Consider the following 21,702-nt stretch of genomic DNA (forward strand, 5'->3'; position numbering starts at 1 on the left):
TCCTGCCAGCAAGGCAGAGCTGACATGCCCTAGGACAAAACTTTCTCTGAAGCAGACACTCACATCCCACAGCTCCTGCCACACGTGTTTTCCTTTTTCCTCCCCATTTTCCCCCCCATGGATCAAGACCTCCTGGCACAGAGGATTTGCTCTCATTCCCAACACGCAGCACAAGGAAGAGTTACCACTGCAGTGACATGACCTTCAGCTGCTCACAGCCCAGACATTTCCTTCTGACAGCTCCCACATTCAACCTCAAATTATATGTACTGTATATGACTGTTAAGAATAATCACAGTATTTGCAGTGGTGTGTTAGGCACCAAATTATGTATAGGCAAAGCGATTAGAGAGCAGAACAAAGTGGTTGTTCATGCAGCTAATGGCCAAAGTACCACTATTTTCCATCAAGACAATTTGCAGCCAGCGTAGCATCTTCTCACTCCCCAGCCAGGAGCAGCTTTGCATGAAATCTTCAAAAACAACTCTTGTTATCACAAGTCTCAACAGCAGAGCTCGGAGGGGGTTGTAACAGCCTTGATAGTCTTTAATTCTTCTCACCCCACCGCCTTTCCCTCCTGTCCCCAGTGCCTTCCTCTGGGAGATGTGGCTGAGCGTTGCTGCAGCCAAGTTGTGCATCCAGCACTTAATGGCATTAAAACTTCTGCTGACTCCCATCTTTAGATAAAAACCTGCTCTTTAGGTTTGTTTACTAAAAATCAAAATCAATAACCATCTCAGCTTGCTGTCCTACAAGCCTTTAGTCTCAGCCAAGCATCCAGAGCCCTGGGGATGCCAGAATATGCTCAAACTGTACACAAAATTCGTGCCTTCCACTGTCACCAAAGTCTTTCCATGGGTAAAACACCCTGGTCCAGCCCTCCCCTGAAGTCCTCCCTCCTTTTTTCCATGGGTCTTGTCCAAAAAGCCAAGCAGCTGCTTTATAAACCTGTCCAAGTCTAGAAGGAACTCTCCTGTGCCAGGCCCTTGGAAATAAGAGATCCAACACAGCAATTACTCCAGTCAGACCAAGAGGGAGATTGTTTTAATGGCAGATTGCCCCACGGGGCAGGAAGGAAACACCAGAACTTCTAGGGAGAAGAGGAATCTCAGGCTGGGGCTGACCTGAACCTCAGACCAAGGGTGGAGAAGGTGCAGGAGCTGCAGGGAAGGAAGCGAGGAGGCTTTGGGAGCAGGAGAACAGGAATGCTGGTGCCCTTGGTCGCTCCGGCTCCAAGGTTGATGGAGCTGCCAGGAGGTACAGCATGTTCTCTGCTATTGATCTATCAATGTCTGCTCTCCAGAGGAGGGATTACTCACTTCTGATAACACAGCAAGGTTGCGTCTGATGAAAATCAATGGCTCTGACTACCCAGCCTTCATTTAATTACATCACGCTGTAAATCCGGCGGGAGCAGAGCGGGGACGTTCTCCACCAGCACCACCCCTGCTCCGTGCTCCTCTCCCCACTTTTGCACGAGTATCTTCCTGGGATCATCGAAAGAAATGGCCTTGATGAGCAGAGCTTTGCTGTCTGTTCTGCAGCCAAGGAAAGGACACGGGGACTTCTCCATCACCTTGGCCCACAGCTGGCAGAGCTGGCCAGGAGGAGAAGGACACCAGAGATGTGCAGGCACATTCCTGGCAATTAGCTTTGTGGGAAGGAGGATTGGATTAAGACTGAGTGTGAGATCAGGCAGCTTTTTACAAGCTAAATAAGCAACAAGCAGTTTGAGAGAGATTTCTTCCCCTGTTTACAAGGCCAACCAAGGCCAGGTTAATTAATCTCTCTTTCCAGCTGCCCTTCTCACTAGGGCTTGTTCTTCACTTTGAGCAAAACACCCGAGACAGCTGCTCAGATCTCTCACATTGCAGGGTGATGAAAACAAAGGCACACAAGAAAATTGCTTTAGAGCTTAGCCTCTCACAGAAAACAAGCCTGCCCATGCTGTAATTAGGACTAGGCATGCAAAAAAAGAACCAGATCTTTGACCGGTGCTTAACCAGGGATAGTAATAAAAATAACAACAATCCCTTCCCACACACACAGAGCGCACACAGAGGCACTAAACCAGGCAGGCTTATTTTCCTGGAGCTCACAAAAGAGGGTGGTTCAGTCTCTTGATCCTGCACAAAGGCAGATCCCAGGCAGAGGCTGTGGCTCTGTGCATGCTAAACCCAGCAGCGAGGCCCCATCAAAAACAGGCATTCAAACACCCTCTGCTGCCCCTGGGGAGAGTTTATACCCGGCACAGCAGTGCTCCATGAATGGCTCAGGGCTTTTCAGCCAAGGCTGCAGTACAAAACATCATCTGAAGCCGTGGCACAGCCCCTGCCAGCAGCTGGACATGCCAGCACTGCCATTTGGAGCTGCCCTGCCTCCTCCTCCTCCTCTTCCTCCTCCCCCAGACGTGGTTGAAGGCATTTAGTGGCAGATAAATTCTCCCGTGTTTATTTTAATGAAAAGGTCCCCGACAATGTTTTCTTTCCCTCACCATAACCAGCACAATCAGAGCTGTGAGGCCTCAGCCAGTCCTCCCCACACAAACACCGTGCTGTCCGTCCCCGGCTCATCCCAGCTCCTTTCCCAGCACTCGTGCAGCAAACAGAAGGCAAAGGCACAGCAGGCACCAGCAGCAGGCACCTCCACAGCCCTGCAGCCAGCCACGAGCTAAACCCAGGGGCTGCGGTGCTTTAACACAGCTGGCAAACATCTGTGCGTGGCTGTCCAGTCTGGGGAGGGCTGAAACTGCCCCAGTTTATTGGGGTTTGGGTAATGGGGTTGATGGGCAGCAGGATCTATCTGACTGTCCAGAAATCTCAGTCAGCACCAGGCTTTGTCCTGTCCCAGGAAAACGTTTCTGATCTCACCAACGCCACAGACAGCGGCCACAAAAGGCCAAAGAAACAGGTCAGAAAGGGCAAGAAACAGGTCAGAAAGGGCAAAAGCCCTCCTGGCTCAGCTCCCTGGCTGTGCGGGAGCCTGCAGGTCCAGAAGGGCTGGCTGAGCATCCCTCACAAGTGATGCCTCCCTTCCTCCTCTGCCAAGGTCTCCCCTCCAAGCACGTCCTCCCTGCCAGCCGGGCACGGCTCCGCAGCCAGGCTTGGAGCAGGAGTGGGTGCCAAAGCCTTGAGTCACCAGGCTGAGAGCCCTGGCAGAGCCTGGCACGTCCCTGGGAGCTGGGGACGCAGGGAAGGAGCAGTCCCCGTGTGTGCTCGCCGCTCCGCAGCTTCCAGACGTCATCTCCAGCCCACTCGCTCAGGCTGACGCGCTCCAGGGAGGAATCAGACACCCTTAGGAACAGCTCTTCCTCCTCAGCAAGGCTGGCCTGAAGGATTGCCAGAAAGATGCTTTTCTCTGGGTTTTTGTGAGGGCTCTGCTGGCAAAAGGACAGGCTGCAGCTCCAGGGGAAGGGGCTCTGGAGCCTGGCATTCATCCTGCAGACACCCGGGCCAGAGGCTGCCTGGTCAGGAGTTATCAGCAGGTTTCACTTGGATTGTGGCAGGGATTCTCTGCAGAGAGCTCTCTAAGAAAGGGGAGGGAAGGAGAAACCAACCTTAATTTCTAGATTATCTTATTTCTTAGCCCTTTGCTGTCAATTGGGTTGAGATATGGCCATGGATATCAGCAGACAACTTGCACTCCTTATCCCTGAAACGAGGAAACTGCTCCTGGCCCAGTGACCTCGGAGATCAAATCCCCTTTCTCTGCTGTCAACAGAAAGATTGGGCTAAGTTACCACCAGCACATTCCCAAGATTCTTTCCTCAAATGTGGCTCAAATTGGCTAATGCATTAGGAGATTGCCGGGGTGGAAAGGGCAGGGGAGAGGGACTGAATGCAATCACCAGGGCCTCATTTCTACTGGAAGCTCTATTAATGGACAAGGAGCCTTTTGGCACGCAGATAAAGCCCAGGCAGAGAGAGGCAGTGAGGGAGACAGAAGGACAATGCCTGCAGGGATTGATGCTTTCCTGTTCCACTGGCACCTTGTCCCAGGCCTTCCCTGCATCAGCATTCACTCAGCCCATGCCAGGGACAGTTCCCTGTCACACCCAGCAGCAGCTGACCGCTAATTAATCCCTGCCCGACCTTTCCCGCTCCTCCCACGTTCATTTATTTAATTTATTGCTGTATGATTGCCAGACCCGCGAGTTAACTTCTCTCCGAGCAACTGCAAAGGGGAAAGATCTGGAAGTTATCCCAGGGCTGTGTAAGACAGGAAATCATTTCCCACATCGGGTCCCGAGGCTGGCTTTGATCATGTAAACACACACAAATCAATGGGCTGCAGGATGGATGCCAGAGGGGGAGACAGGTATTCCAGGGAGCCACAGCCAAGGCTGCTGGAGCAGCTCTGGGAAGTGTGGGGATTTAGAGTTTTTTTGGTTGTTTTGGAAGGCTTGGGATTTTGGTAGGGGGTTAGGAACTCTTTTTGTATAGAGTTTTGAGAGATACTGTTTCTGATTTTTGCTTATGGAAAAGAGTTTTTAATTTTACAGGATGAATTATAAGCATTGAGTGTTTAATATAAGTAATAATTAAGTGTGGTATAGGTGTAAAAGTAAAATTTTAGGATTTTAGATAAGGGGTTTAAAGGGGACAAAATAGAGAAAATTGGGTGTGTCTTGTCCTTTTTCTCCTTCTTCATGCCCTCCATGTCTCACTGCGGTGTTGGCATTTTTCTGTTGGTTCAGGCTGGGCACACACTGTTCAACGTAGATGATAAATATTAGCACATTATTATAAATATAGCACACATAGTTTCTAGTATTTAATGTTTGTAACATCCCACTGAGGGCAGAGCCCCACACGCTGCCCTGCAGGACAGAGCTGGGCAGGGCAGCAGAACATGTGAGAGATAAACAGAATAAACAACCTTGGAACCAGCACAGACAGATTATGACTTCTTCTTTGGCTGCGGGGCAAAAAGACAGAGACTTTTTACAATCTCAAAATCATCCATACCAAAAATTCCGACAGGGAAGAACATCCCTTATCGTGGCTGACTTTGATGGAGAGATGCCAGCTGGCATCAGGGAAGATTTCTCCCTTGTCACACGGCTCCTCCGCAGGGCTGGAGAGCAGCGCTGGGAACGCTCAGGCCCAGGAGCAAAATCTCCTTAAGTGGATGGATCCAGCAGAGCTGGGCCATTCTCAGCTTCAGGAGCCTCTGGCCTGGCATGGCATGGCCCAGAGCGTGGCACAGCTCAGTCGGATGACGTTCCCCCTGTCACCCTGATTCTTAAGATTTTCTAAAGCCTTCTGAGTTTACATTCTGTTCGAAAACTTCCCCACACATTTTCTATAAACAACATATTGTTTTGCATCCCTTCGTGGGGGTGGAGGAAGTTGATGCACTGGTGGTTTGTCCAATGTCTTTGGAGAGGTGGCCCATTCACTCTCCAATCCACTGTCACCTTTGGAAAAGTATAAAACCTGGAGTCAGAATAATAAACGTCCTTCCTTTTTTACCTCGCCATTGTGGCGGCTCGTGTTGTGCTTTTTCATGTCCTATAGCGACACCCCCACCTTGCACAGCCCATGAATATCAGCTAGCTCAGAGGTCTGAGGCTGTGAGGGGAGGAATATCAGGAGATGGCAAAGATTCCCAAAAGAGGCTCTTACCTCAAAATACGTTGGTTCAGCTCTCTTTATTCTGTGATGTCCATGTGGAGAGTGTAGCAGATAGGGACAGGTGAATGGAAGATTTTGGGATGTGACGGAAAGCAAGACCCTTCCCCCTCACCCTGTAATATGTGATCCATTACCCCCAAGACATGTAACCCCACCTAACTCAGTAGTTATCCACTCCTTACTAACCCTAGAGACCCTACCTCCTTCCTTTGACATAGCAAAGTCCCCCTTGACTATTTAACCCCATGAGATAAGATAATAAACACCATTTGACCGTCCACCACGTTGGTGTCTGTGCGTGTCGGTGGCCCGAGTGGCCGGACGAGGCCGGGCTGCCGTGCTGTTCCTCAAAACCAGGTCACCTGCCTTCCCCTGAAGGGAACAGGAGAGTGGGGCAAAAGAGAATGAACAGGAAATGTCAGGGGGCTGTACAGGCTTTGGACAGGGTGGGCTTCCCTGGGCAGGAAGGAGGGTCCAGGGTTATCAGATCAGAGCCACAGGGAATGGGGAAGGGGCACAGAGTGCCCGTGAGCTCACAGTGACAGTCGGACTGGATTTAGGTCAGAGCTGCGAGGCCGTTTCCTTCCTCGGAGCTCTTCCAGCCGAGCTCGTTAAGCCTCATCACAAACTGTAAACCTCAAGCCCAGCTCCAGCAGCGCCCCGAGCTCGCCAGCCGAGCGTTGGGAGATCCCTGCACCACTCCAGCAAATCATTTCATCCCCGCGCCTCCTTTCCTCTAAGGGCCCAGCCCTGCTCCGTTGCCCAATCCCCGATGGGATAAAGACCAACCCCAGATTTGGAGGTTGGCACTGGTGGTCCCCAGCCACGCAGATGGGCCCAGCCTTGGTGCCTGAGGAATTCAGCTTTTCTCTTTTTCATCTATTTGTAGTAGCCCTGTCATTCTTTAGTGTGTAACTCTAAACTCCATGCACGGTGTGAGCCGCTCCTTTTCTGTTTTTCCAAAACAATTCCTCCCCAGGCCTGGAATCAAGGACACCTCATTGCCTCAGACCCTGAGAGATGGGAACAAAAGGGAGTTGGGGAGGAGCAAACTTGGGGTAAATTACTTCATTACTGGAAACTGTAATTGGAGGATCAACCCCCAGTATGCAAATGGCCCAAACTTATAAAAGGATGAAAACTCTTGATGCATGGTCCATTTTTTTAGGTGTAGCCCCTGGGAGGCTTTGTCTGCCTGAAATAATAATAATAATAATAATAATGAAGAAGAAGAAGAAGAAGAAGAAGAAGAAGAAGAAGAAGAAGAAGAAGAAGAAGAAGAAGAAGAAGAAGAAGAAGAAGGAGAAGAAGAAGAAGAAGAAGAAGGAGAAGAAGGAGGAGGAGAAGAAGAAGAAGAAGAAGAAGAAGAAGAAGAAGAAGAAGAAGAAGAAGAAGAAGAAGAAGGAGAAGAAGGAGGAGAAGAAGAAGAAGAAGAAGAAGGCTTTCCTCTTTCTGCTAAACTCAGCTCAAATTTCTCCTTTCTTCCCCTAGCATGGATCAATCCATAGAAATGAGCTCCAAGACAGGCACATTGTTTGAATATGCTTAGAGATGCAGCTTAAAGAAATCAAGGCATCCTGGAGCCCTAGGCAGGCTCCCTGCAGAGAAAACACCAAGGTGGTGTAAAACAGATTTTTCCTTTTATTTTGGACCCCCTCAGGCTGAGGTGAGGGCAGGTGGGCACCGTGCTGTGCCCCACACTGGCATCACCACCACGGCCTCAACCTGCAGGTGAGCTCTGCTGCCTTGTCAGCAGAGCATGCAGAGGGAATGTTTCTAATTAAAAAACCCTCAGAAAGCTGCTTCAGAAAGAAACAATTTAAAGTGAAAAAAATAATTAGGGAAAAAAAAAAAAATCCAACCATATCTCAATTGCAAAGTTCCTGCCTGAGCCTTTCATTTCCATTTTGCACCACAATAGGAAGAGAGCAAACAATGGCTGAGAGGAAGCAGCCTGATTGTGGGGAGGCAAAGTGCCACCACCACCACGCTCCTTTTTCATCAAACGTGGGTGAAGCCGATTTAAAAAATTATTTAAAATATAAATATATATATTGTAAATTATATATTAATATATATTATAAATTATATCTAAGAATATATATGTACTTAGATATTATGCATGAATTTTATATAGAAATTATAAATATAAATTGTATATAATAAATATATAATATATACATATAACATATATAAATATGTAATACATATTATATAAATATATAAGCATATCAATATATCAATATATCAATATGTATGTATATAAGTATATAAATATATAAATATATTTTTATATAAATAAATATATAAATATATAAATATATAAATATATAAATATATAAATATATAAATATATAAATATATATTAAATATATTTTAATATATAAATTATATCTATAAATATATATGTAACATATATAATATTGAAATATTTTCTCACTTCATTATCTCCCCCCACCAAAAAAACCACCCAGACCCTCAGGACAGCTCCTTCCCAGCCCTGCTGCCCTCGCCCACAGCCTCAGGCTTCTTCTCTCCCACCTTCCTCCCCAGACTGGGAGATCTGGGGAGGAAAGGGACATTCCAGGGCCACCATTCCCGGTGCCACCAAAGGGCCACCACTGCCAGGCTGGAGGCGAGGAGAGGAGGAGGAGGAGAAAATTCCACCAACGAGGAGGAGGAGGAGGAAGAGGATTCCAGCAGCATCACCTCCAGGGGGTCAGGAGGCAGCAGGGTGCCCAGGGTGCCAGCTGCGGGTGGCGGCGGTCCAGGGGTGCCACCGGCGCCGCTTCCAGCGTCCCCATGGTGACAGCGCCGGGAACGGCGTGTGAAACACTCCCTTCGCTCATTGATTGAGCCGCCGTCAAATTCAATCACAAGCGAAAATGGATTTTTTAATGCGACTATTAGCCGCTTTTGAAAGGCAAATTGAGTTCGGTTATACCGAGTCAGCCATCAAAAAACAATTTGCCGGCAGCCAGACGGGCCGGAGAGGAGCCCGGCACGGGAGCCGGGGGGAAATCCGGCTTTTCCTCCTCAAAAATGCGCTGGATGAGGAAGGTGAGGAGCAAGCTGGGCTGTGAGGGGCTGGCACGGACACGGCTGCTTGTGGCATCCACGGCTGGAAAGCAGCAGGGGGTTCAAGGAGAAATTTTGGTGGCATCCACCCCAAAAAACTCAAGCAGGGTTTATGGGCAAGCGCAATGGATGCTGTCCCCAAATCCCCAAATTCTGGGGTGCACAAGAGGAGCCATGAGAGGACACACGAGCCACGGTGCTGTGGTGATGCCCAGGCGGTGCCACCCCCTCCCTGTGCCACCCCACAGCCACCAGAACCCAGCAAAGCTCATTTCCTTCCAGCCGCTGGAAAATAAGATTTTTCCCTCGCTGATTAGGGACGCAGATTCTCATTACTGTGTTAAGTGAGGATCAATATCGCAGCCAAGTCTGAAATCAGCCCGGTCTGGAGAGGTGCTGAGCTCACCAGTTTCCCCAGTTTGGGGTTGAGCAGCACCTCTGGGGGGAATTCACAGCTCTGGGATGGGGATGGAGGAAGGAGGTGGGACATGACAGAGCAGATTTTTTAACTCAATTTGAAGTTCAGATAAAACTCTGCCAGATGTGGGAGGACTTGTCTGTACACACATATTTGTAAATAAAACCCTCTATATGTTAAAAAATCCACATAAAAATAAATACATTTCCCTCCCCACCCCCCCACCCCCCCCCCGCATACAGCTCAGGGATTATAATAGAACATGTTAATTAAAAACGCATTGTTTTCAGCCCCCCTGAGAACCTCCAATAAATAATTAAAAATCCAGCTTCACTTTGGGGTGCCACCTTTCCTGATTTTCCTCTCAATCCTCTCAAAGGAGCGAACTCACAGGCCTTATTAAACACTTGCAGGAGCAGTCCAGGAATTTCTCTAGCAGCATAATCCAAAGATCTGCTTTCAAAGAGCCTCTGCTTCCCGCAAAGCTCCAGCCTTGGCTAATGAGAGCTTAACCACATGTTTGTGGTGGATGAAATAGTATCATTTTGCAATTATTATCATTCAAACATTATTTATTTAACCCGCAGCCACATTATATTGACTGCAGAATTGCTGTCATTTTTACTTTTGATGGCTCTCTCGCTGAGCTGAGTGTGAGGAATTGTGTTCGAGGCTTTCCCTGCTCCCTCAGCCTCTCCCCAGACAGGTCCAAGTCTCTGCCCCAGAATCCCTAAAAAATGGGCATTTTCCCAACTTTTCCTCTGCTTCACCTTCCCTCGCTGGTCATATTTGGGAATTAATCCATTGAACCATCAAGCCCTGTGCACCAAAGGGTTCCAGGCAAGGACAGAAGTGGATTTGGTGTCACCCTTGCACCCCCCCCAGCAGCTCTGAAAGCTCCTTTGTAAGAGCTGGAAAGGAAAGCAGCAGCTGAGGAGCTCTGTGCATCCCAGAAAGTCCAAATGTGGGGATAACAGCCAGCCTTGGGCTCAAAACCCTTCTCCAAGGAAGCAGCAGGATGAGCCCCAGCCAGCATCCCTGGGGTTTGCAGCAAAATAAACAGCAAGAGGTGCACGAAGATCTGAATGTCAGCAGGATAAAAATAAAAAAAAACTGGCCCTGGTTCTTCTCTCACACGTCACTCTCCCGAAGCCTTGCAAGATGTATTCACACAACAGGAAATCCAACATTCCCCTTCGCCTTCTTCTTTCTTCCTCTCCTTTAATTTTCCCCAAATGTAAATGAGGAAGTCATCTCTCCTCCGGTGATGAAACATCTGCCTGCAGAAGCTTGCAGTGCAATGCAACATATTTTGATCACTGCTCCATCTAATTACAGAGAAGAGAAGAGAAAAATCACAAAGCAGGGTTTGGGACTTGATTTTTTTTTTTTCCCCAAAAACACAAGACATCTGAAAAACAATAGAAAAACAGCAGCAGTGACAATCAGAGCAGAGGCTGCTTCCCCATCAGCCTTGAAAAACAGCTCTGGAATACAGAACCTGCCTGGGAGGAAAGGGATCTCAGGGTGAGATAGGGAAAGATTAATTGCTGGTGCCGAGGACACGTGGGAATGCAATTGGAATCTCAGTGTCCTCCAAGGCAGAGGCTGCTCCAGCTAGGCCACAAGGATGTGGCTGCACATCCATCCCTTGGGGCTCAGCAGCTCCATCACACCCACTGCAGAGCACAGGGGAAGGAGGGACACGGGGGAAGAGCCTCAGAGAGCCACTGATGGGGGAAGAGCCTCAAGAGCCACTGATGGTCATCAAGACCCACCAAACTCTTGATCTTCAGGAGCCAAGATGCAGAGGGAGAAAGGTGAAGCTCAAAACTGGGATGCAGTGGCTCGCCCGAGACAGGAAGGACAATTCTTCTCCAGGAGCAAGGCCAGGTTCTGCCAGGGAAGCTCTGCAGACACTCAGCTTCAACCTGGCACCAGCTTCAACCTGGCACCTGGCGTTGGCCTCGGCTCCTCAAGTGCCAACGGGAGAGGTCTCAAAGGCCCAGCAGGCAGCACCACCCACGCCCTCGGCATTCCAGAGGGGCTGATTGCTTCCCTTGTTCATCTCAGGAAAAAAATTCGCCGTGAAGCACTGGTGGGGCCCAGCCTCCAGCCGCTCGAGGATGTTGTTCACCGCGGGGGAAACGGAGCGTTCAGGAGCTCCAAATAAAAACCTCATCATAATCGTTGCTGTTTCCCTGTCCTGCTCTTCAAGCTCAAAGGGAGTCCATGGCTAAGCAGCAGCAAACAGCACCTCTAACGAGACCTTGCATGGCAAGGAACCAAGCCCAGCACCAGGGGAGCCTGTTCAGCAGCCTCACTGGAGGAACGCTGACAGCTTGTTTATAGCAGCTTACAGAAAAGCAGTGCAAAATAAACAGGAGGCTACCTGCCTTCCGCCCCTCTCCCACCCGGATTTCCAAGGGAAAACTTGATTTCCTTTCTAAGTGTTTCAAATTTTCAGAAGAGGAAAAACAAAATGCTGCCTTGTGATGAATGGGGGCTGGCAGCTGGTGGGGACAGGTACGGCGCTTCAAGCCGTGGGAAACCAGCCCAAAACGTTCAGGAAACAAAAAAGCTGATGGGAAGGATGCCCACAGACAGGCAGGGGGGTCCCAAGCCCCCGTTTCTCTTCACAGAGATTTGTCAGAGGCATTCTGTTGGCAAACAGGCCCCCGTCCATCCTGCCTGCCAGCTCTGTTCCAAAACAAGGATTGTCCTCACCGTTTGTTATCCTGCCTGGGCAGGAAGACACACAAAGTGAGCAGCAGGTGCCTGTCTGGAGCCAACGGAGCACAATGTTTTAATCCAAGTCCATCTGCACGTGGAGGACAGGGGGGAAGAGCTGGAGCTTGCAGAGCTCGTCACTGCCACCAGGAAAACAAATGGATCCACTTCAAAATCACGCCTGCTGCGGACACCCCGAGCTGCTCCTGAAAGGTCACATCTCTCCTCATTGCGGGTTTAATCCAAGTCTTGGCTGCCAGGGAGAGAGAAAAACACAAGCCTGGGGCTCTCCAAGATGGAATTAGTCCTCAGAATTGTCCCCTGTGGGCACAGGCACGTGGGTATGTGTGTGCGAGGAGGGGGTGTTGTCACCTTGGTGGAGCACACAGCTGGTGCTGACAAGGTCAGCAGCAAGAAGAAAACTCACCCTGGGCTAACGGGAAGCAGAGAGTTGGAGGATTAGTCACCATCCAGAGATCCACGTTTCCTGGGAAATAAAGCAGCTGACAAGGGGTGGAGGACAGGAGAGACGCAGGACCGTGTGGGATTCCACGCTGGAATTCAGCCCCTGGCTCTGCCCCAAATCCACACAGCTTCTGCTTCCCTCTCTGCGTGTCCTGGTTCCTCTCGGGGCACCCGAGGCTCTCTGGGCTTTGCCAAGGGCAAGTTCTTGCCAACACAACCAAAATCCCCGATTCCCCCGGGGGCTAAGGGAGAAGTGGCCCTAACCCAGCCAGGACAGACAGAGAGGGGCTCCTGCCCAGCTCTTGCTGCTGTCTCCCAGGCCACAGGAGCGTTCCCAAGCGGATCTGTCGGCCTATTTTGGAGCACCAATGTTTGCCTAAGCAAATGGCTCGGAAAGCTCCACAAATAGCAGGAGGGCTGCTTAATTGGGAAGAGGGCAGAGAACCACAGAGCAAAACACATGCAGGCAGCACCAAAGGCAGGGGAGAGCAGGGCTGAGGGGATCTGCTCTTGCCCTGCATCCATTGTTTCCTCGGTCCCAGCACCACTGTCAACAACACTTTCTGCATATGCAAATAGGCCCATACTCCCGCAATTACACGGCAATCAGAGGCAAATTACATTCTTGCTGTTTACTTTCAGTGTCCTTAATTAATCCGGTTATTAGACGATTAATGAAGCTTGTTTGGTTGGGAAAAACTCATAGCATTTTACAGCGTGAGCTCACCACGCGTGCATCTCCAGCACGTGGGGCTGGGGGCAGCGCATCCAGTGCCTTGTCCCCAAGGCCAGCAGAGCGGGGTGACACTGCCACCGGCCCCGCAGGGCTCGGGGGATGCTCAGGGCTTGGCTTTTCCAGCCGTGCCTCCACTCCAGGAGCTCAGTCCTGCAGCTGGAGCCAAGCAGCGCTTCCCATCTCCCCGGTGGAGCCGCACCCTCATCCTCCCCGCTCCTCTCCAGAGGCAGCAGGACCCACAGCGGCAGCTCCCAAAGCTCTGGAAGATGCTGGAGAAGGTGCCCAGGTCCGTGCAGCCGCTGCCATCCCTCTCCCCGGCCGGCTCCCGAGCCGCCCTGCCCTCCCCTGAGGTCACCCCAGCTCGTGTTTGCTTAAGCTGCCGATAATGAAGTGGCATGTTCATCTAACGATCAAATTGCCGCACCACGAGCATGAAAGGCTGAGGAGAACTAATTAAGAAGCTCATTTGCATACTCCAGCGTTTCCGGTGCACGTATGGGGTTCCCATAGCAACCGGTACAAAAGCTGGTGATGGTGCGGGGATTTTAGGGGGTTTTAAGTGCTGCTCCTTCCCTTTGTCATCCCCTGCAGATCACAAAGCCTCTGAGAGAAAGGCGCGGTGGCAGCGGGCTGGGAAGGGACATTTCTGCCCAGAAAGGGTGGGGGACAAACGAGCTGAGCAGGGGCTGAGCCTGCTCCCAGTGCCACCAACTCGGGTGGCACTGCTCCGAGAGGGGAGCAGGGATTTGGGAGCTGAGGACACACTCGAATAGAAATCCCCGGCCTGGTGCTGCTCTACCCAAAACTTTCCTGAGTCGCTTTGGCCTCGGCTCCCGAGGGAATTTTGCACCAAATCCCGCAGCATCCCAGAGCCCCGAGGGGGGACTGGCTGCGGGGAGCTCGGGGTGACGCCGGCAGCACCCGCGACGTGGGGACGCTGTAGGATGGGACCCTTAAAAGCCGCACCCCAGGGTGGGAAGGAGGAATCCAGGACTGGCCGGGGGAGGTGGCAGCTCAAGTCCCAGCAGGTTCCCGCAGTGCGGCGCAGTCCAGCCCCGGCTCCTTCCATCATGTCACTTTTCCTAAGCACCAAGATTTCTTTTCTGCTCTGTATTTCTGGCAAGAAACCTTTGCATTTAGATAAGGAATAAAGCCTGGAATCAGATCTGAACTCTGCGGCAGAGATCAACATTTTAATGAATTAAATATATTCCAAACTAAATGTAACCTCTTAGCGCTCACATTTTCGAGTGAGTCTAACTTAAAGAAAAAGCCAACAATCCAACTCGTTCCAGCTCTCCCCGGCTGCGAACTGGCCACAGGCCAATCAATTATCTCGAATTTATTCGTTATTCAACTTCCCTCCAACAGCCAATTTCCAGGCTGTGAATTGCAGGTGAGCGACTCCTGCGGCCGCGGCTGCGCTCGCCTTTCCAGACCAGTTCGGAGGCACTGGTTTCACTGGTTTCACTGGTTTCACTGGGCTGCCCGGGGCCACCAGCGAGGCAGGACACTCGGGCTGGCACATTCGGCCTCACACAGCCCCGGGGGGACTGGAGGGACAGCGGCTGGTTGACATCCAGAGCCGAGTTTAGAGATGCAAACGGAGCCCGAGCATCCCCCGAGGGCCGCGCAGCGCTGCCAGGCCTGGGAAGAGACTTTTAATTCCTCGCTGTTAATTCCTGGCTGCGCAGGGAGGGCAGAGCTGCCCCAGCATCGCACGGTCGGTAGATGCTGCAGATGCTGCAGATGATGCTGCAGATGCTGCAGATGCAGGGAGCCCTGCATGCCCGCAGGTGTTTGCTGGGCTGGGAAGGGCAATTTTGGGGATGGGGAGGGCAGGGATGAGACCTCGGCTGTGCTGCCCCAAGGCTCAGCCAGCCCCACTTCCAGAACCTGGAATTTTGGGGGCAAGTGAGGGAAGGAGCAGCAGAGGAAGCACAGCTGGGGCCTCCCTGCAGCCCCCACCACGCTCAGGGCTTGGGGACCCCCAGGGCTCTCAGTGACACCTCACCTCACTGTTTCCCACTCCAACAGCAGCTTCTCCCCTGTCCCCAGCCTGCCCAGCATCCTGGAGCGAGCTCCAAACCCATCAAGCTGGAAGAAGTCCCCTTGCCCATCCAAAGCTTTCTCCTCCCCTAACATTGTTTTCGTTTCCCCCTCCCCCCCGTTTTTTATTCTCAATAAAAACATAATTACAGGCTTTTAAAAAAAGCAAATTATAGTGACATACTTTAATTATCTCCAAGCAATGGAGGACTAAATTACACAGTCAGGGAATCGGAGGTTACCTAAAAATAAAAGCAAGAAGCTTCATTAAATGCTAATTGCAGCTTTCACCACTGAAGTGAGATTTCAACACAGACCACCATTGACTCACTGGGCCCTACGAGAGAACACTGGGGCAGGGGAGAAACCCTTGGACACACAGTTCATGCCTCCATCCGTGGCTCCAGCCACAGGGATTGCTCCAAAGGGAGCTCCAAAGGCTCCACTGCTGCTGGACCTTCCCCAGCCACAGGGCTGGGTGCTGCCACCTCCCTCCAGGACACCCACTGTCCCCTGGAGCCACCTCAGGGACACTGCCCACCCTCCCTGCAGCACTGAGGGGCCCATCACAGCCCCTGCAGTGCTTTGGAGCAGAGAAACGAGCTCCAGTTTTTCCCAGAGCTGCTCCTGCAGCAGGGATGGAACCACAGCAGCCACCTCAGCTTCGCTGCCCCCTGCTCTGAGCCCGAGTCCCACCTTGCTCTGAGCACCCCTCGGCTCTCCTGGGCTGAAAATGGGTGCCTGGGGTCTCCTGGGATGGAAATGGGTCCCTGGGGTCTCCTGGGATGAAAATGTTCCCTGGGGTGTCCTGGGATGGAAATGTTCCCTGGGGTCTCCTGGGATGGAAATGGGTCCCTGGGGTCTCCCTGTGGGAGAGGAGCTGACTGGAGCCCTGCCCTCCTGTCCTGCCCAAACTGAGCTCTGCTCCAGCCCTGCTCTTCCCATCCCCTTCCTCCAAATTTCCTCCCCAAGGAGGATTAGGAGATCTCCGAGCCCACAGGGGCTGATTTCCCCCAAGACACAGGAAGGGAGGCACGAGGTGGCAGGCAGGCTGGAAAATTCGCAGGGAAATTATCTTGTTTTTCCATTTCCCATCGAGTTGGCCTAATTATGCCACCGAAGTCTGTAATTTGCCTCTCACAGAAGAGAGTTAATGACTGGTTCCAGGCTGCTGCTGCTCCAGGCGGGGACACAGCTCCCACTCCAGCCCCCAGCTGTGCCCTGGGACCCTGAAAGTTCCTGCTTGTCCCTGGAGAAAGGAGCTGAGGAGAAGAGCTGGTGATGGGCAGCAGCAGCCAAGGACAGCAGAAAGTTCCAGGAGGCAGGAAGATACCAGCAGGGCATGAAGGAAGCTGGCACCAGCCCAGGATTTTTCCCCACCACTTCTCAAAGTCCCAGAAAAAGTGAAAAATCTGCAGGTCAAGCACTGAGGGAACTCAGGCAATTATCATTGTTTAAATTCAACAGCCCTTCACAGAAATAAGAGGAAAATCAGACAAGTGCTTTTAAAGCTCTAAGGGAGGCGAGGATGGCAAGATTCACAGATACCTCATTAAAAAAAAATAAAAAATACACAAAATACTGAAAACTAAGAGTCTGATACCCAGGAATCAGTATCCACTCTGCTCTTCTCCCCAGCCACAGGCAGAGCTACCCTCAAAAATGCTAAGCAAAGCAGAAAAGCAGAATCTGGATCCTCATAAAGTCCCTGTGCAACATCCAGAGCAGAGCCTGGCTGGATCCCCATCCACCTCCGTGGCTCACAGGCTTTGCTCCCTTTTAATTAGCTCCCATCATCAAAGAGGTGGCTGGAATTAAACAGCACTGGAGCATGAGGGGTTGGATAAAACCCACCAGCCGTGCTGGGAGGTCGCTGCTCCCACCACTGGAGTGGGTGGGGAGGGACAGGGCTCCTCCAGCAGCTCAGGGTTGGGGTGACAAAAATGGGGCATTTCTGCAGGGCTTGGAACACCCCCTCACAGGCACGGCGAGGGGAGGGGAGGAAGGTGGAGGCTGTAATGAAGTCAGAATCAGCTTTTCCAGTCATTATCAGGCAGAATTCAGGGTGAAAAAGCTGCTCGTGACACCATGAGAGCAGAATCCCCGAGCCAGGAGCTGCACCAGAGACATCAGCTGGGGATTCCTCAGGGCCCTCTGAACCAGGCAGGGCCTCACATCCCATCCGACAGTGATGGATGCGCTGGGAACGGAGCAGTTTCTTCTCCTGAGAAGCTCTTTTGACAAGGATGATCTTATCAAAGCTTCCAGCTTTTCATTATGCTGTTTTTTTCCCCCCTTTTTGAACTCCTGCCTTCAAGCCAGGCTCTGTCCTCTGTGTACAGGCAGTGAGCAGCTGCAATTCCCTCTGGCACCAATTCCTGGCTCTGGGAATGCAGAGCTTCCCTCTGGCTGCCCTGGGACCCTGGCAGGGGTCAGGAACCCCCTGGACAGAGCCCCCAGAGACACTGGCTGTGATCTCTGGCCATGGAAATCAGTAATAATTAAGTGTGGCACGGGTGCAAAAGTAAAATTTTAGGCTTCTAGATGAGGGGTCCAAAGGGCACAAGCTGGAGGAAATTGGGTGTGCCTTGTCCTTTTTCTCCTTCTTCATGCCCTCCATGTCTCACTGTGGTGTTGGCATTTTTCTGTTGGTTCAGGCTGGGGACACACTGTCCAACGTAGGTGACAGATATTGGCACGTTCTTGTAAATCCAGCCCAGGGAGTTTCTGGTATTTAATATTTGTCACATCCCACTGAGGGCAGAGCCCCACACGCTGCCCTGCAGGACAGAGCTGGGCAGGGCAGCAGAACATGTGAGAGATCAACAGAATAAACAACCTGGAAACCAGCACAGACCAATTATGGCTTCTGCTTTGGCAGCGAGGCTGACAGACAGAGACTTTCCACAATTTGGGATCATCAATAGCTCAGATTCTGACACCTGGCTGCCGTGGGGCTGAGGGCATCCAGGTGCCCCCCACACACCCCAGGAGGAGAGCAGAGCTGTGATCAACACACAAACAGCTCTGGGAATGTGCAAAACGCAGGGGTGACACCACACAGGCTGCGAGAGGGGAAATAGCAGCACTTTGGGGTTGGGGGATCAGGCACAAAGGGACAGGGGGCCACCCCAGCACCGCCTCCCAGGCCAGGTCACCACCAGCTCCAGCATTTTATTGGGCTTTTTATTGAAACACAGCTTGTCCAGAAGCTGGAGGCACTCAGCACTTCTCTACTTCCTTTCCCCAGTTCCCAAAAAAGAGCCAAGTTTGGACCCTCCTCTCCTGATCCAGCAGCCAAAAAGCACAGCCAGCCCCAATCCAAGAGGGAAACACTTGGAGCCAGAGACAGAAACAACAGCAGCCAACGCACCAAAATGCCCCAGAAAGGCACAGCCCAGGCTCTGGGCACAGCCACATCCCAAAACCCACGGCCGTGCCATCCCAAGGACAGGCTGGAGCCTGGAGGAGGAGCCCTCCCCACCAGGCAGAGCTGCTTTTGTTGCTCTTTGTTAACCCAGGATCCTTTAGGTTGGAAAAGCCCTCTGAGATCCTCCAGTCCACCCCTTAACCCAGCAATGCCACCGTGTCCCCAGGTGCCAGAGCTGCTGATTTTTTGAACAGATCCCTGCAGGGATGGGGACTCCAGCGCTTCCCCGGCAGCCTGGGGGTGTGGGAAGCCCTGGGAAATCTCATTCCCTCCCCTCCATCCCCTCAGCCTCTGCCCACAGCTCGGGGAAGAGAAAAAAAGGAGGAATCAGCCCTTTCCACCCCAAAGCTGCCCCAGTGTCCCATGCCAGGGACGTGCCAAGCTCCCCTCTCCCCGTGCCATCCCCTCTCCCAGGCTGCAGCTGCCTGGAATCTCCAGCCTGCAGAGGAAGGACAGCAAGCCCTGAGCTCTCCCAGGAGGTCTGGCCACCCAAAACTTTCCCCGGCACACCTAAAACCAAGTCACCAAGAGACAGCAAACGCCGAGTGCAAAACCAGGGTCTTTTATTAGAAATCTCCTCGTATAAAAATGATCATGCTCTACACAGTCATCGAATAATTCATAAACATCCAGGCACTGAACTTTGTTTTTTTTTTTTGTGTTTGTTTTTGTTTTTTGACTGGTCAGTACATAAAGCAGACATATTTCAATCCATATGGTCATCACATACATTAAGGAACCACCTATAGAAATCAGCACTTTGAACACAGTCTAGGTTTTATTTTATTTTATTTTGCTGTCTGTTTTTTTTTTAATGTAAATTTTAAGTATTTTTATTTATTTTTCCTTTTTGCAACATATAGAATTTGGTAGGATATGGGGTAGAGAGTGAAGAGGGACGGAGGAAGACAGGAACAAAAGAAAATGGAGGATTAAAAAAAAATAAAAAGAGAAAACAGAAGGTTCTGCACAACCACAAACAACCTCACAAACCCCAGAAAAAGGAAAATGTTTGGACTCTTATATTTTTACCTTTTTTTTTTTTTTTGCCAAAATACAGGAAAAAAAAAACCAAAACAAAGACTTGGTGAAGTCCGTGCCCTCTCGCCCGTGCTCCGTCCCCGCGCTGCGCCGTCCCTCCGTGGGAGCCATGCACCGCCACCGTGGGCGCTGGAAGAGTTTTAGTGTTTCTTTATGGATTTTTTTTTTTTTTTTTTTGCTGCTGTTGATGGCGTTTCCCCCCAGGATTCTGCCCTGGGGCGTGTCCCTCCTGCTCCCTGCTGCTGGGGCTAAATGGCGTGGTTGCTGTAGCTGACGTAGGTCTGCTTGGTGGCCAGCGCTGGAAGGAGACACAGAGCTCAGGTGGGTCACCAGCACAGGTCTCCTGCCTCCTGCCCCGTCCCCCTGACCCGCCCATGGTGCCAGCAGGGACGTGGCAGGGATTGCTCAGGGCACTGCTGGCATGTGGGGTGCTGCCCTGAGCCCCACAGCAGCTGTGGGTGCTCCTGAAGGATGCTGCACCCCAAAGAGAGTCCCACGAGCAGTGGGGATGTGGCCTCAAGGATCCCGTCCACTCCCCTCAGCAACATCCTACACGCAGAGCCAGAGGTGCTGCACCTTCCCAAAGCTCAGCCTGTCCCAGCCAGGGACAAATCCTGGGGTTCCAGGGGGTTTTGGGATCCCAGCTTGGTGTCCCACACTCCTGGCCACCATTCCATAGCAGCAGGGCACAAAATCAACCACCCTGGCTGTCCCCTCATCCAGCGGGTGCCACAGGGGACACAGCCCTGCTGCCACCCCCAGCTGCCCCTGCCCTCAGACACACCAGGAGAGGAGGCAGCGGTGGCTCCAAAGCCACCACACGTCCCAGGGTGGCACTGGGGGGGGCACAGCAAAAGCCACGGAGCAATGAAGCCTCCCTCTCCCTGCTGTGCCACCGCCCTTGGTGGGGACAACGCTCTGCCGAGACCCCCACGAGCTCCCCGGTGCCAGGGGGTCAGCGGGCACAGGGACACGCTGCAGCCAAGGGCACGGGCAGCTGCTGGCACAGATGGCACAGCCCGGGACACCCTGAGCAGCACAAAGCTGTCCCCACAGGCAGGGGACACCAGCAGCTGGCAGAACCTTGCTGCAGGTTTCCAACTGGTGTTCCCAGATAACAATCAGATAGAGCAGAAGGGATTGGAGCTGACAGAGCTATTTGTTAGCCGCGGTGTTTTCCTAGCTGATCTGCCCATATCAAAGCCCTGTGAATTATTTATTCCGTTGTTTATTTAAGGATACGTGACCCGGCGGTGACAGAGTGAAAAATGTCCCCTCGGTGCTGCGCTGACGTCCCCCAGCGCTGCCACCCTGCCTGTCCCCTCCTGGGCACCGCGGGAGCTGCCAGCCCTGCTCACTGTGACTCCCGGCGTGTTGCATTGTGTTGGAACTCAAAATGTCCCTCAGACATTTTTAGAGGTTCCAAGCCCTGGTCAGAAGCATTTGAGACCCTGGCACAGCTGGAAACAGCTGTGATTTTGGGTTTGAGCCATGGAATGAGTTACCAACTTTGGAGGTGGAACAAGAAGTCACAAAAGTTTAGATATTAGAGTAGAAGTAGTCACAAAGTAGAGGGGAGAATTTTTTAGTGCTGTACAGGGGGGTTTTTACTTTGTACATGAGGGTCAGAAGTTTTAAGATGGAGGGATTTGGGCCTGCCCTGTCCTCCCTCTTTCTTCTTCTTTGCCTCCATGTTCTTGATGATGCTGGCACTTATGGATTGGTTTAGAATAAGAAAAGCACCATTTAATATAGGTAACAGGCATTGGGAAAAACTGTAACCATGTCACACGTAATGTACCATATAAAAGATAGAAAATCACCATTTAATATAGGTAATAGGCATTGGGAAAAACTGTAACCATGTAACACGTAATGTACCATATAAAAGATAGAAAAGCACCATTTAATATAGGTAATAGGCATTGGGAAAAACTGTAACCATGTCACACGTAATGTACCATATAAAAGACAGCAGCAGCCCTGGGTGGGACAGAAGAAGCAGTCGGGGTCAGAGAGGATGTCAGGGTGTGTGTGTGCCTCTGCCTGAGCTGTGAGCAAACCACAGCAGCCCCAGGAGAAAATCTTTTAGATAACTTGCAATAAACTGCCTTGAGAC

The 21,702-nt window shown here is 51.5% G+C and overlaps 1 protein-coding gene across 2 annotated transcripts in view; it reads right to left on the bottom strand.

The window, feature by feature from the left end:
- Positions 1 to 19,088: 19,088 nt before the first annotated feature.
- The window catches only part of GRM4 (glutamate metabotropic receptor 4), a 36,412-nt gene continuing 33,798 nt past the window's right edge, over positions 19,089 to 21,702 (bottom strand). For both annotated transcript variants that reach the window (XM_021535982.2, XM_021535983.3), the window contains exon 11: positions 19,089 to 19,881. In XM_021535982.2, coding sequence (XP_021391657.1) covers positions 19,832 to 19,881 — 50 coding nt within the window. In that variant the 3' untranslated portion in view covers positions 19,089 to 19,831. The remainder of the gene's footprint in view (positions 19,882 to 21,702) is intronic.

Source organism: Lonchura striata, chromosome 30, assembly GCF_046129695.1.
Source record: "Lonchura striata isolate bLonStr1 chromosome 30, bLonStr1.mat, whole genome shotgun sequence".
In the NCBI taxonomy this organism is placed as follows: domain Eukaryota; kingdom Metazoa; phylum Chordata; class Aves; order Passeriformes; family Estrildidae; genus Lonchura; species Lonchura striata.